The sequence below is a fragment of the Lutra lutra genome, chromosome 6, assembly GCF_902655055.1.
Source record: "Lutra lutra chromosome 6, mLutLut1.2, whole genome shotgun sequence".
In the NCBI taxonomy this organism is placed as follows: domain Eukaryota; kingdom Metazoa; phylum Chordata; class Mammalia; order Carnivora; family Mustelidae; genus Lutra; species Lutra lutra.
The window spans coordinates 139,466,859-139,483,516 of NC_062283.1; the positions used below are offsets into that span (position 1 = coordinate 139,466,859).

Sequence of the window (16,658 nt, forward strand, 5' to 3'; positions counted from 1 at the left end):
AATGTTGTATTTCTCCCTAAGAATAAAGTTTATCTGTCCATTTCACATTTTTTTTCTACCCAGGTTTTAAAGTGTTATTTGTTGGGAATCCAAATATTTCATATTTTATTGGTATTACGGATGGAAAATTCTTATTTCTCTAAGTTGTTTTTTGTTTGTACATGGCAAAGTTATGGATTCTCCATTTTTAAAAAAAAGATTCATTTATTTATTTGAGAGAGAGAGACAAAGAGCGAGCAGAGGGAGGGAGGAGAGAAAGAATCCCCAAATGGACTCCCCACCAAGCAAAGAGCCCAACATGGAGCTGGATTCCAGCACCCTGAGATTATGACCTGAGCTAAAATCAAGAGTTTGATGCTTAGCCAACTGAGCCCACCCAGGTGTCCCTGGATTCTCCACTTTATTTATTTTTAATAAGCCAGTCATCTTACTAAATTCTTCCATTTCTTCTAACAGTTTTCTGTTGATCAGGTTTGATGTTCCAGACCACATAATTACATGATTAGCAAAAAGAACTGAAAATACATAGTTTAGTCTGAAAAGAATCGTCATTACACCAAGAACACAGAAGCAGTCAGAGTGTATGTCCGTCAAGTTTCCACCACAATATTGGTGGTCCTGTGCCGCGCCAGCATCTGACTCAAATAAGAGGTTTCCCTGGTATTGGAGTTTGAAGACCACACCCTGCCCTTTGGCCCTATCTTCTCCCTCCTACACATTTTTCATCAGCTTCTTTTTCATCATTCTTTCTTCTACTTTCTACTACATACTTTCATCCCCATGTAGGCATGCCATTACTCTTCTGATCTTAAAATGTTTCTTAAGCTTATCAATTTTCTGCCACTCTTCATAGGGAAATTCCCGAGTCACTCATACTCTCCTCTCCAACCTGTCTCCCCTTGTCCTCACTTTTCATTCCGAGTACCTCAGCCTTCCCTACTCAGCTGGAACAGCTGCTGCTGACATCACCAAAGACCTTCATGTCGTGAGATCTAGTGGTCAGCTCCCAGTCCTTTTCTTGCCCCACTGACCTGCAGGTAGCTTCCAGGAAACAAACTCTTCATCCTTCTCCCATCTCCCTGGTTTCTCCTTTTCATTCTATTTTGAGGGATCCTCCACATCTTCCAAATCCTTAACACTGGAGTGTACCAGCACTTGATTCTGGGACCTGGGTCTTCGTCCCTCCTCAATCCCTTTGGGATCTTATCAAACCTCACGCCTCAAGGACCATCTAGAGGATGAGGACTCCAGTCTAGGTCTTGCCCCTGAATTCCAGCCATGAAGTGACACTGAATAGGCATCTCAGACTTCACCTTTACGAAATTAGACTATTGACTTAACTACTCTTTCTGTTCCTCTGATATCTGTTCCTCAGATAGTTTTCACCTTTACAGAATCTAGGAAGTTCTCATCACCTCAACCTCTACACTCTGCCCTCTTAACTGGTGTCTGAGCTTCCACCCTGGTTCCCATAGTGGATAAAGGCTGATCTTGTCACTCCTTTTGATCTTGTCATTCCCAGATAGTCCAGTGGTTTCTTACTTCCCTCAGGGTAAAAACCAAAGTACCTACAATGCCTGTAAGATCCTTTGCACCATGTCCTGTTACCTGTGTCAGGCTTTAACGGACACCACTCTCTCCTTGCTCACTCCACTCTAGCTATAGTGTCCTTCTTGAAGAGACTGGGGATGATCCTAGCTGGGGGCCTTTGCACTTGCTTTCCCCTTTGTGTAGAACTCTCTCCTTCATATCAGCAAAGTTTTCTCCTTCAAATGTGATCTTAGGGAGGCTTCCTTGGACACCCTGTTTAGAACCGCCAATCTACCCAGATGGCCTTTCTCCATCTACTCACCTTATAGTATCTCACCTATAGCTCTTATCATCTCCTAACTTAATATACAATAATGGTTTTTAATTTTATTTATTGTCTGTTTCCCCCAACCATAATCCTCTGAGGTTAGGGATGTATAGACATAAACACAGGCATACAGATACAAATATAGTTATTTTCCACTCTTCTTCACTCTGTTATATAAAAAAGCAGCTGACACTTAGTTGCATCTCAATAAATGTCCCCTTAATTATTGTATAGGATAATAATAGTAAATTCTAATTTTTATAGATTAAAAAAGAACAATATTAAAATACTGGACAGTATCAGAATGAAAGTTACATGAGGAGAAGTCTGGGTGAATGTGTTCTGAGGTTCTTATACTGACCTAGGAGAAGATTAAGAAATAAACTTAGAATTTGTTAGGTATGAGTGGTAAAGAATAGATATTGGGGGAAAAAGCGTTCAACCACTTAAAAATAAAGGTTAAAAAGGAGAAAAAGGAATTGAAGGAGAACAAAAAAATAAAAAACAAAAAGTGAGATAACAGAAGTCTACACAGATCAGTAATCCCCAGTAAACTTAAATGGACTAACCCCGTCCTTTCAAAGTCAGATTTTCTGATTAGATAAATGTTTAAAACCAACAAAGTACAGCTAATTTTTTTTTTTAAGAAGCAAATCTAAAACAGAAGGACACAGAAAGGGTAAAACCAAGGAAAGTTAAAGGATCCATCAAGCAAATATTACCCCCCCAAAGCTCTTGAAATCAAAAGCTCCAAAAACATAAAACAGAAAATCACTATTTGGGAACTGTAAGGTCATCATGTGAGAGTAAAAAGGTTCAATTCACCTAGAATATATGACAATGTATGGTATGAACCCTAAATTAAAAAGCCTGAGTATATCTGAAAAACAGAATACAGGAGAATACAAGAAAAATATTAAAATGTTATAGAATATCTTAACCTATGACCTATGTTTAAATACCTTAAAATAGTATATTTGCTAAATGTGAGTATTTATTTTCATTTTCTTTCCTTTTTCTATATCGCAGTCTTCAGGTCTATGGATTCACACAGTCCTTACAAAACCTATCTGAAAATCAGTGCCAACGTGTGTGTAAAGCAGATCCAAGTGGAAGTATGTATCCTTCCCCAAATCTTCCTTTAGGGACACCAGGCACAGAAAAGGCCTGGCAGTAATGCCCTAGGATTGAGCAGCGTTGCCGGGCTGGCCTGCTGTGGTGGCTGGAGCCCTCACCTGGATGTTGAGCTGTTTGTCGTGCAGCGCTCTCTGCAGCTCCAGGAGGCTCGCCTTGAGGGTCCTCAGCTTTACAGCCAGTTGCTCAGCCTCCTCCTTCGTGTGAGCCTTGCCCTCCAGGAGCAGGTTCTCATTGTGGACTGAGAGTTCCGATAAGGCCACCACCTTCTGCTCGATTTCCACCAGCATGTTCTGGAGCAACAGAAATGAGGATGACATTCACACGCCCTGCAGGTCTCCGCAAAGATCCTTTCTCACATAGAAACACAACACTTCCTTAGTCTTTCACTGGAAGAGTATGCCTTTGGGGTTTTTTCCTACTTCTCTGACAGACCTGAAGAGAGGTTTTACATTTTTAAAAATTCCTTGAGCTTCCTAATTTTTTTCTCTTCTTTAAGATTAGATATTATATAATATTATATAATGGAAAACATACTGGAAAAGCACACGGAAAGCACATTTCTTCTAGTCAATGGATAAGGGGAAAAGACCATGCCTTTGTGGTATCCCATTATTATGATTGTTTTATCATTTTAGTGTTAGATTGTAATGCTTATGACTGGTAAGAGTAAAGACATCATAAGATCAACCCTTAAGTGTCAACTTAAAGCTGATTCTCTCTTTCAAGACACTGCTTTTTTTTTTTTTCTTCAGATTGCTGCTCTCATTTCTTGATTTTAATTTTTTTTTATATATAATACATTTTTAACCTTGCATTTCCAAAAGTTTTCCTAAGACTTTTACTCTCACTTTCTGTGACAACACTTTAGGTACCTTTTCTTCTGAAATAGAGGCTAAATTTAGAGAAGGAGCAAACTAGTCTTCCTTCTTCCAAGGTAAGATTTAAAACAAAAACTAAAAAATTACAAAATAAAAACATCACAGCTAAACAAATAATAACCATTTTATTTTCTGCAGAAGTCACTCTGTTCTTATATTCCTTAACTCTGAACTTTTTAAAATGTGCTCTCTAACTTATATTCAGTCAAAGTAATTTATTAATGAGAAAAGATATTTTAAATCAGAAAAACTACCATCAACTTGTAAGAATATATGTTGGAACCAAAAAACTTGAACTAAATGGAAGCGTGAAATGTTTAGCGAAACGGGGCTTAACGGATGATTTTCTGAAGATTATTTCTGAGAAACTAATATAATTCTGTGCCGAACAGACTTTTCCATTAGGCACAGCTGGCACAGTGCTGAGAGCTCATAGTACTTTCAGAGGGCCAATAAACATCTTAATTTTAATTTCTTCTAAAATCAGAAGAAAAAAATGAATATAATAATGAAAATGTATTAATAAATCCACCCTGGATTATATTACTCTTGTACCAAAGCAGTTATAAAATAAAAATATAATTTTTGTTGCTTTATAGAGGAAGACACCCATAGAGGCCAAGTGTCCAGGGCCCCAAGAGTTACAACAAGACCCTAGTAATAGCCACAGTTCTAATTACATGACTGGCTTAAATACCACATTTGAATGGACTGAGGAATTGCTGTACATTTGTGTGATTCCATATGCTTCTAGTTTCTAAAAATGTTGTCAAAATACCATTTCAATACTTCATAAAAACCCTGAAATGTATTATCTGAATTGTGGAATTTATGTATAGCTATAAAAATAGAGACATCCAAAAGGGAGAGGTGGGAGTAATGGTAAAACAGAATTTGGGAACGCTAGTTAGTACATGTGCTAATTTTAAGCACTAGCAGGCAACGCAAAAAATAGACACTGCTTTCCAGCAAGAAAGGATGATATAAAGAACAGAAAACATTCACACATGGCTCTCTACTCTCTACCATCCAGGCAGAGAATAACAAAGCTTTGAGTACACATAGATAAGTTGGCTAGAGAGATTACAAATCTAAGTTACAATGATCACTATTACAATAAATCCCAAATCATAAAAAGAACAATCAAAATAGCATACTACATATTAAGAAAAAAAGTGTTCCTTCATTAATGGTTTTTGCACATTTCCTGATTCTAAATAGGAGCCATATGAAGTCATGCATACTGATACCTACTGCTGCGGATTAGGTAAATCTTTCTAGATATGTGTTAGTTTGTTAAATGAAAGAGCTTCTAGATATACTTCACCAACGTGTGAAGTCTATTATGTTGCTAATCACTGAAATTCGGTGACTGGTACCTGGGAGTTCATTATCTATTCTCTATACTAATACATGTGTCTTAAAGTTTCCATAATGAAGAGATAAAAAATATTACAATAAAACCTTAATATCATTAGTCCTTACATTAATTCCGAGCGGCTTCACATCAGAGGAAGGTAATTTTCTGCTCCAAAAGACAACCTTCCTATGTTTAGTCTATCTCTTTGTAACTGACAGTTTTTCCAAGTTGTCCAAACAATGTGTCAGAGTTAGAACCAAAATTACAACAGAGCACCTAGAGACACCTCCTGTTGTGTTTATCCACAGTCTGATTCACTGACAGTAATTCTGTTTGTTGGGTTTGTAGTCCTTACTAGCCACTAAATATCGATACCATAAGTGTTTTTGGTATTTATGGTCTTTAAAAAATGTCCTTTTTAGGAAGCTGAAGATTTTCTAAAGAGTAGATACCACCAGTAAAATTTTTCAAAAGATTAAATCCAATTTTGGATATCATTTAGGCTTTCATAAGGTGTTGCTTTTCTACTTTCTAACTATATAAAACATATGGATTGTGAAAACTCATATATCCATACCAAGTCTTTTTACTATTTTGTTTTCTGTAGTTGAACAATATACTTTCTGATGTTTCCATTTTCCTTCAAGACCATTTTTATACCTGGCAATCCACCAGCTGGGTCTCCATGTCCATAGGCTCCGTGGCTGTGCCCAGTGCCGTGTCCAGAGTAGCCTTCGTGCTCAAGAGCCAGTGGTCCAGCTCGTCGGCCTCACAGCGGTACCTCTGCAGAGCCTGTTCCTGTCTCTGTTCCTCAAGCTGCTCACTTAACTTCTCCTAATGAATTAAGTAAAATGTAACATAGATCACCACCAGGTAAAGTCATGAGGATTCAACACAAAAGAACCGGGTTCTTCTTGGTCCTGGTTGTGCATCAGAATCACTGCAACTTATAAAGAAAAAAAAAAAAATACCCATACTTTAGCCACATCCCAGAGCAATAAATGAGAGTTTCTGGAAATGAGTCTCAAGATCAGTATTTTTTAGGGGCCCCTGGATGGCTCAGTTGGCTAAGCAACTGCCTTCAGCTCAGGTCATGATCCCAGGGTCCTGGGATTGAGCCCCACGTCAGGCTCCCAGGGAGCCTGCTTCTTCCTCTCCCTCTGCCTGCTACTCTGCCTACTTGTGCTCTCTCTCTCTGTCAAAAACAAACAAACAAACAAACAAAAAAACCTAACCTAAAAACAACAACAAAAAAATACCAAAAAAGAAAAAAAAAACAAAAAAAGAAAGAAAGAAAATCGCTGCCTTAACTTTGCAGGTCACCTTAAAAAAAAAAAATCAGTATTTTTTAAATGCTTCTCTGATGATTCTAATGTGAACCCAGAGTTTAAGCTTCTTACATAATATGCCTATGGGGCTAGGCAGATAATGTAAATAACGGAAATTGACCAAGGATTAGAACAAAACAATGGCAGAAGGTGGTAAACAGCAATAGATACTTTACCTCAATGTCTGGGAAAGTGTAAGGAGTGGTGGGGACAAAGCGCCACCATAAGCTTTCAGGCATGTGATTCCCCACAGGAAGCATGGGCTCAGTGGTACGAGTTTCTTGAGTGAAAGCAGAAATCAAATTTTTTGGTTATATCTTTGGATTTTCTCAATGATGGCAAATAATTCATATTAAAAAAAAATCCAAGCTAATCATGTCATTTTAAAACTCCGTAAGGATTTCATAGTGTGATTAGGAACAGTATTAGTGAATTCAAAAATTAATTCTTAAGACAAGGACTGTAAATACCTTATTTTAAAAATTATTTCATTAATAACTTATTATTGTCATTATTTTTAAAATTTCTGGGGTCACCTTAGAATCATCAGAGAAGCTTGTTGAAAACAGAGATTAAATAGAGCAGACACATTATTTTAAATTTCTCTCAAACAAAAAATACATGAATATATGATTTGACTAATCTTACAATAGGTAAAACTGGAAAGAGCCTACACACAACAGGTCTATGTTCAACTGAATTACAGCATTACCAGCAGCTAAATAAATACTCTTACATTCATATAATAAGAAATGTATTGAGAACTGATTATGTGCCAGAGAAGGTGTTTCACCCTAGAGACACCAGGAGAGAGACAATGGAAAGATCCTTAAGAGGTCCCCAGTCTACGGCCGCCTGGGTGGCTCAGTGGGTTAAGCCTTTGGTTCAGGTCATCATCCCAGGGTCCTGGGGTCGAGCCCTGTGTCGGGCTTTCTGCTCAGCAGGAAGCCTGCTTCTCCCTTTCCCTTTCCCCCTGCTTGTGTTCCCTCTCTTGCTTTATTTATTTGACTCTCTGTCAAATAAATAAAGTCTTCAAAAAAAAAAAAAAAGGTCTCCAGTCTAATCAAATTTATAGAAGCAACAATATGAACATCATTTATGTTTAGGGCCAGGAATTATAAGAAAACGAAGAAAAAGCAAAATAACTTATTTTGTAACCTATGTTACTGTCACCAAAATTTATCTATTAAATAATGTTAACGTTAAGGAACATGAGAACCAAAATTGCAAAACTATTTTCACAAACTAATGTGCTCAAATTGGTTAAGGATGACTAAAGATTTACTCTTCAGAGTATTAGTAATACTAGTCATAAAATGCCCTTATTTAAACAGAACAACCCATTATGCAAACCTTTCACAATTATCCTTCCCAAGGCTCATGTCTACCAAGTTTTGCTTTTCCACATTCTCAATTTTTCATGCTGAAATGAGTCAGAAAGTGGTGAAAAGACACATTCATGGCTCCACACTGACTCAGTGCTCTATTCACGGGACCCTCCTTGAGACACACACAATACCAGCTTCTTCTGAGTGGGAAACCATAAAAACGTAGATCACGTAAACAACCCGCACGCTTGTCAACACAAGTTGGGGAGTGAACGTGGACGTGAGTGGCACCTTCCGAGTCACTCGTTACCTCCAAAAGCTGTCGCTTCCCTGAGGCCTTCATCTTGATGGTGGACATGCGCTCGGCCAGGACGGTGAGCGTGGACTGCAGGGCCAGCTGTTCTGCGGGGTCAGACTCGGGGGACTCGGACACCAGCTCCTCCGCGAGCGATGACTGGAGCGCGCTGATCTCATCTTGAAGCATGAGGATCTCATCCATCAAGGCCTGTGGAGAAGACTGTGCAATCACATGGCTGTATATATGTTTTGGGGTTTGAGGAATCACATCCCTAGCGGAATCTCACCCTGAGATGAGCGAAGGTAGTTCACAGGCAAATCGTTTAACCAGCAAGCGGGTCCCCCTAACTAAAACTCTGAAATGAAAGTACCAGAATGAATGCCAGGACGGTTCTGACTTCAAAACCGATCTGAACCAGTTAATTAGTCCTCCTGACGTTCGGTTAGGCTCAGCTGCAGTCCAAGGAGAGGGGTCATGCTCAGTCTGAGTCTATGATTCCGTGTTGAAAACAGGATTCACTATTTTCTTCCTCTACATGATTTTTCACCCACTCCAATTTTCCCCAAGTCTGACACAACACCGCGGTTTAACCCAAAGCTCACATGACACTAGACCAGGGAGATCCGTCCCCTGTCTCTATGTCCTCACCCTTTCCTGGTTGTCTCCTGTCCATTCCTGAGGCTTCAAATGCTTTCTCATACTGAATGCTCAGACATCTCTCCTAAATTTTAGGCTTTATACTCAACGTACACGTTTCCTGGTATCTCCAGTGTGAACCATACAAAGCCTGCTTCCTCCTCGGTCTTCCTCATCTCGGTGGAAGGTAACATTCTGTCATTGTTCAAGCTCAGGACCTAGAAGTCTCTCTTCACAGCCCTCCTCCTTCACTCGCCACAGGCAGTGCAACACCAGTTCCTCCCGGATGTATCCTGCAGGTCGCCTCTGCCGCACCCCGAGTCCGAGCCAGCTCTCTTACTGAATTGCTCTAATGCTCTACGGGTTGGCTTTCCTGCTTACGGGCTTACCTGGCCTCTCCCGTCGACTCTGCACAAAGTAGTCGGAGTGAGCTTTTAAAAAGGTAATCAGAGCCTCTCACTCCCCTGCTTTAGAATACTTAGTGGCTTCTTGCCTGTAAAGGAAGAGCCAGACTCCTTGCCCTACTTGTACATCTCGCCATGCCCGTCCCAGTACCATCCAGGTACCTGCTCATGACGTCCCTGCCTCCTGGACTCACTCTAGGACCTCCAGCTCTTTTGGGGAAATAGCACGCTGATTTCTTTAGTCACATCCATCACGATTCTATACACGGTTTTTATTTCTTGGCTTTTGGTATGTTATGACTTGCTCTTTGACTGGGATCTTGACAGGAGAAATTCTTATTTAGGACTTGAATGGTGTGTTAGAAAAAAACAGGTGCTGGGGCGCCTGGGTGGCTCAGTGGGTTAAGCTTCTGCCTTCGGCTCAGGTCATGATCTCAGGATCCTGGGATCGAGCCCCGCATCGGGCTCTCTGCTCAGCAGTGAGCCTGCCTCCCCCTCTCTCTGCCTGCCTCTCTGCCTACTTGTGATCTCTCTCTCTCTGTCAAATAAATAAATAAAATTTTAAAAAACAAACAAACAAAGAAAAACAGGTGCTACCCCAGCCTTCCTATTTACTAATATTTCATAGTTGCTAACGTCCCCGTACTTGGATGGTTCACAGCTCTGCCACCGACTGCAGGCTTCAGGGTAAGCCCAGTGCCTCCTCAGAGTGGGTTCTCAACAAATACTAAAAAGCCAAACAACGAAAAAACCTTCTCTTCTCCTACTATCAAGTGTCATCACGCTCAATTGATTTTTAAATATTTACACTGAAGTTATTCTATACATCTGGAGAAGTGTACAGACTCCTAAGTATCGGTCTATACATTTTCACAACCCACTCAGATCAAGAAACCAAAAAGAACACAGGCACTCCTATCCAAAATATAGAAACCACTTTACACATCAGTAAGAAAAGAAAAGGAAGGACTCCAGCGGACCAAAGATTTTTAGCAGGCAGTCCCAAAAGAGGATATCCAGATGGCCAAGAAGCATAGGGAAGAGTGCTCAATCTTGTTAGTCATCAGGGAAATGCAAATTACAACTACAGTGAGATACTGCTCTGAACCCTCTGAAAGGCTTAGGTGGAGAAGATCCGCAAAGCAGGTTACAGTGGCGTACCATACAGAGGTGACAGTAACCAGCCCTTTGCACACGCAGCATAAGCAACTTCCATCATCGTGACAGGGAGGGAAAGAAGCCAGACACAGAACAGGACCTCAGGCATGATTCCATTTTTATAAAGCTCAAAAACAGGCAAAAGTAGTCTGTGATGTTTACAGGTCACACGGTGGTGATCTTTGGGGAGGAGGTAGGTCCTAACAGAGAGGAGGTCAAAAGGGCTTGTGGAGTCCTAGGAATGTCCCTTTCGGTTCTGTGTATTTCAAATATCTGCTCCCACTTTGTGACATAGTTGTCCCTTAATGGGAATGACGTCCCTCCTGCTGCCTTTCAATAAAATAAAGTTCTTAATTTTATCATAGTCTAATATAACAGCATTTTCCTTCACCAGAAAAGCTAGGGTTAGACTTGGTGTCCTATTTAAGAGATCTTTGCCTACCCAAGCTCATGAATTATTTCTCCATGTCCTCCTCTAGAAGAAGATACTTTAAATAAAATACGGCCCATCAAATATATCAGTTCGCAAAATGCTTATTACCAGTTCATGACAAGATTGAGAGAATGTAGGTGTCAAGAAATTTTTAAAGCAACTTGACATTGACATGCTCAAGCAGTATCTTACTTTATTTTGCTAAAATACTGGTCTGATGGGTCAGAAGTTTCAAAAATTAAGTATTACAGATAGTTTGAGAAGATTTGTTTCAAAACTTTTTTTTTAACCTTCATATTTAGATCTACAATATACCCAAACTTAATCTTTGTGTCCAGGGTAAGCAGGGGTCAAAATTTTTTTTTTTATATAGATATCCAATTGACCCTGGATGACTTATTGAAAATATGTTTTTCGGGCGCCTGGGTGGCTCAGTGGGTTAAGCCTCTGCCTTCAGCTCAGGTCATGATCTCAGGGTCCTGGGATCAAGTCCCGTGTCGGGCTCTCTGCTCAGCGGGGCGCCTGCTTCCCCTGTCTCTCTCTGCCTGCCTCCCTGCCTCCTTGTGATCTCTCTCTCTCTCTCTCTCTCTGTCAAATAAATAAATAAAATATTTTAAAAAAAAAGAAAATATGTTTTTCACCCACTGTTTTTCAGTGTAATATTTGACATAAACCAAGTGTCTCTGTAGGTGTCTGTGCACTTATGGCTTCTAATTCTGTTCCATTGACTCAGTTGGGGTTTTTGTACCAATGCCACACTATTTTAACTATTATTGCTTTGTAAGTCCTGCTCTCTGGTAGGATCCATCCATCAACCTTATTCATTTTCTTTTCAGTTGTCTTGGCTATTTTTGGCCCTTTTCATTTGCAATATATATTTTTATACATGTGCAAAATATTTTATTTTAAAAATTTTAAAAAGATTTTATTTATTGATTTATTTGAGAGACAGAGAGAGCAAGCGAGAGTGAGCAGGAGAGCCAGAAGGAGAAGCAGACTGAATTGCTCAGCAGGGAATCCAACACAGGGCTGATCCCAGAGCCCCGTTGCATGACCTGAGCCAAAGGCAGACACTTAACCAACTGAGCCACCCAGGTGCCCCTTGCAAAATATTTTAGAATTAGCTTGACAATCTCCACCAAAGAACTTGCTGAAATGTTTTAATGAGATTGTAATGAATTTAAAGACTGACCTTGTTTGTTATACTTTGAAATGCCTTTTCTTCAGTAAATTATTTTCCACTAATTCATAACCATTTTGGTTATTGTCAAATACATAAAATTCATATTATTTGGTCTCTTTCAAAGGCTTCTCCATAACTAGACTGACCCCATTATGTCTTTTTTTTTTTTTTTGCACTGAACCTCTGTACGAGCAAGGAGAGCCCCTCACTATCTTATTACTATGTTCATTCCTATTCTCTACTCTGTGCCTTTCTTCACATGTGTTTATATTTATAGTGCCCCCTACCCACTCCTGTTGCCACTATAAATTTTTAAGATCTGTCTTTCCCAAAAGACCCGAATTTCCTTTTATCTACTTCCCATCACTGTAACCCACAATCTCACTGCTTTTTTTGTACAATGTGTTGGTGATTCACCCCGAAAAGCATATTTTTAAATCATATATTCATGAGAAAGTGTGTTTTTTCAGCTGTGCACATAGTAGGTGCGCCACACATCTAGCTGACTTAATTCTAACTCACAACAGATAAAAGAGGTATCTGAATCACGAAGCAACCAGAAAGAAAAAGAGCCACCTCCTTGAATCTCAGCGGAGTTGAACAGCCAGTGTGCAGTGAGGTCACCAGCTTCTGTTTCAGGCTCACAATGTTCTAAAACAGCTCTCTGGATGGTCTGTAGTAAGGAATAAGTGATTTAGGAATCCTGGAATGGCTGGTTTTCATCCTGTTAGGGTCAAGCCTCCCCATTAATGTTTCAGTTTACTCTCAAGGGGGAGTGAATGTTTTTAGAAACTTTTTAAACGTTTTAAACTTTGAGGTCCAGCAGCCAAGCTTATTGGAGATGGGGTTTTCTTCTGAGGTAAAATGTTTTGAAATCAAATAGAGGGGGTGGTTGAATGACATTGTGAAATGATTAAATGCTACTGACTGCACACTAAAAAGTGGTTAATTTTATGTGATTTGAGAATTTCAACAAAAAGATCCAGCAGTCAAATATGTCTTCACCCCATAACTCTGTCTCAGCTGGTGGCCAGCTGTTCCCTTTCAACATCCGACTTAAGACTAAGAGAAGGAGAAGAAATGCACATCTTTGGGTTTCGGACTTGTTTTTACGAGGAGGATATGTGCATGACACTTCTGTGCTTTAGATAAGTACCTTGGGCTTCTCTAAAATGACTCACTTTGGGGAGAACATGAAGTTCATGTTTGGTTTAACACCAAAGGTAAACATGCATTTTATTATGACTTTCAGAACTATGCACAGCTCATTTCAAACTTTGAGTTGTCATGTATACTGAAAAAGCAAAAACAAAAAGAAAATGACCTCAGAGCTCTGCTTATTACCCATCTCAGAGCTTAATGTGGCAAAGACAACACACACCCACAAAGCATGAACTGTCCATGACCATGAAGATCCCTATCAAAGAAAGCCTTATCACTTAGAACAGTCACAAGTCAGCTTATGAACTGTAGGGATGTCTTAAAATTAGATCTACCATACAATTTAGAGAAGATAACAGGAAAGACACAGCACTCCCCCCAAATTCAGCAGATTTAGACAAATGTTTAGAGGAAAAACATAGGAATTCTTTAAAGAAACATCAATACTTCCAAGAGAGAGTTGGGAAAGAAATAAGTTAAGTGTTTCTATTAATTTTTAGAAAATATAAAAAGCATACCTGACTTCCTCATCCACATTCAGCTGGAACTTAGAAATAGTAATTCTACAACAGTTCTTGAAATTTTTAAAATGCCTTCCAGAAGCTAAGAACTAATTTAGATTTTGTGATACCATTAGCTTTTCATGTGGGCAGCTCTGTCCCAGAATTTGTAGAACATAGGTACAGATGGCAAAAGTAGGTCAGATGGAAAATTTTAGATTTGTGATCATATGAAAAACATTACATTATTTATATTTTCTTTGTCTCTCATTAGAGCATTAATATAGTTATTAAGTTCAAATGGTGTGTAATCATCATGAAACTAGCTACATCTCCTCACTGTTAACATTGTTCACATTACCATTCCCAATTTAGAAAGATACAGAAAGTCAAGTGCTTGGCATTAATTACAAGAAAACCCAGATTCATTTCTAATATTTAATACTTAGCATTAACATGCAATTTTGAGTTTTCTCCATTAAATCCCTTGAACAAAATAATAATTGTGTTCTACACTGTTCATGCATGTTTTCACACCAATGCCAGCCACACAGGGGGCGGTAGCCCTGATTGGGAGCTAATGTGCATTTCCCATTAGGAACTATGAAATGTCAGGGCAGACTAGCAGGATCCTATTCTCACACAGTTCCTAAATCCTGGGGGGATCTAGTGAAGGGTCTTGGCGAGCTGTGGTCAGTCACCTGGGACACTAGCCTGATGGGTTTTGAACAAAGGCAGAGATGACCCTGAGCGTTAAGAGAGTCGAACCATGTCAACCCTCCCTGGAACCCCTGGTCCTGATAATCTGAGCGGCAATGCTTAAATTCACTCCAATGCACCCTTGGGATAATTTATGCCAAATTCCTTTTGAATGCTTAGAGAAAACTGTAACCAAATGGAGGTGGTTTGTTTTCCCCCTCCAGGCATGGGGGTGCAGGGGAGCAGACAGAATCCTAGTGAGCACCCTGGTGTGACACAAACAACACCTCAGATAACAGTGAGGTGGTGGCAGCTACAGTGGCACTTGGGAGAAAATTTCTCTGTAATCGTCACCTAATTTCACTATAATCGTCACCTAAGTCCCTGGTTATCCTCATGTTTGGTTTATCCAGGTAAACAAAGATGGCCTTTAATTTTCTATTTTTAAAACACCCTCCCCAAACCAGACCAACTATGGATGACCTTGGGACAGCAGAAAGCACCAAAGAAGGCAGTTTTATCAAAATAAGGCTTAAAATTGGGTGGTATACACTTTGGTCTCTATCGTAAGAAGTTATCAGAGGGTCAAAAACCTGAAACTACTATTTCTCTATAGGTTGTCTCTAGGTGAAATGTTCTCATTTTTGTGTTCTACTGTAAAGTCCTATACTGTAAAAGAATGAAATCTTGTTGTAGATTATACATATGAACAACTATTATATTACAAGCATATCCTGGATTCCAAAAACAAAGTACAGAGTTTCACTCTTAAAGCTCATAAATGTCCCCATACTTGACAGATACAGGTATCATGCCATGCTTTTACAACACTTCATTTGCATCTAAAAATACCTTTCTTTTCCTCTGCCTTTTATAGGGTCATCACATGCTCCTTCTTTGTGCTTGGGGTCGGTAGTGCTTCCCCCTATCAGGGTGACTGCATATTTAGGTGACCACCTCAGCACCCTCGGCTCCCATCACACCTGACTGTGCATTAACAGCACACTCGATCATGTTGCTGAAGCATTAACCAGATTTTAATATATGCACTTTCTTTGCATGCATTTTAAACGGATGCATTTTTAACTTCTTTCGGAATTAGGTTAATGTAATCATCTCGGTTTCTCATGTAAAGCCGAAGTTTTGCCTAGTTTATATAACTTTTAAATAATGATTCAAGTCAGGGACAACCCTAAGGGTATAACTTTGAATATAGGTATAACCCTATTCTTCAACTGCTTCTTTGTTCACTTAAGCCTGAGAATTATTCTCTAGTGATACTGGGAAGCTGCTAGGCATGCACCGGCTGAATTTCTTAAAAACAACAATAACCAGAGAAGGGGGACATGGGGTACATTCTATTCCTACAACAAGAGCTCACAACAACAATAAAAGAATTTGGCCCCTAGTAGGAAAGGCGCCTCGGTGTGATGGAAGTAAAGAAGCAATACTAATGCAGGCAGCTTTCTTTAATTAAGTTCGAGGTCTGAATTTCTATCTTCCCCTCTTAGATCCCTCCCTGAAGCAGTGGTGGAAACAACCACCACTTGGAATCTTGCTTACTCTGTAAGAACTGATATTTAAAATATAAATAAATAAATAAGTCAGTCTGCTCTCCCAAACACATGCTTGGCCGCTTGGCCGGCTGATCAGTCAGTCACAAGAGTGCACCTCCTTAATCATGCAGGAAGCTGAAGTCATTGCTATTATTACCTGATGTTCAGCCATCTGGCTCTCTGGGCTCCTGCCGGGCTCCAGACTCTCACTGAGTTTCATCTCGATGGCCTCCATCTTTGTGGAGATGGACTGGAGGGAGTCCTGGTACTTCTGCTGACGTTCCAAGGCCTCATAGAGACTGCGCTGCTTTTCACTGATCTGGAGAAGAACAGGATGTTACCAAATGTTTCCTAGCCCCTTATCTCCGTGATTATGACATTTCTTTCCTCATAAGACTTTCTTACCTCTGTGGCCCAACAGAGGGTATTCAACGGTGTACCCAGTGTGTAAACTCGCTGCACGTGTTGCATAAGAGAGTCGCTAAGGTAATCCGTGTCTGGCTGACTTAATGCCACGTTTCAGAGACTTACCACATTTTTTAAGGTTTCCCAAGAACGCTGCAAATCATCTAATTTAGCAGTAGCAGAGGGCTCCAGCCCTGGTTCATAGAACTCCTGAGGGGGCAGCGAGCTGGGGTGGATCCTCGCGGCGTCGGTCTGCAACCTCTCGGGGGACAGCGCTTGGTAATAAGCAATGTCCTGTGGGGACAAAGCCCAGGGTTGGACTCCAGAGAAAGACAG

General features: G+C 40.0%; 1 protein-coding gene across 1 annotated transcript in view; it reads right to left on the minus strand.

Moving 5' to 3' along the window:
* SYNE1 (spectrin repeat containing nuclear envelope protein 1) overlaps positions 1–16,658 on the minus strand; it is a 472,480-nt gene that overhangs the window by 139,725 nt on the left and 316,097 nt on the right. The window contains 5 exon segments of the mRNA XM_047733936.1: positions 3,094–3,285; positions 5,894–6,067; positions 8,200–8,394; positions 16,075–16,236; positions 16,449–16,616. Coding sequence (XP_047589892.1) covers positions 3,094–3,285; positions 5,894–6,067; positions 8,200–8,394; positions 16,075–16,236; positions 16,449–16,616 — 891 coding nt within the window.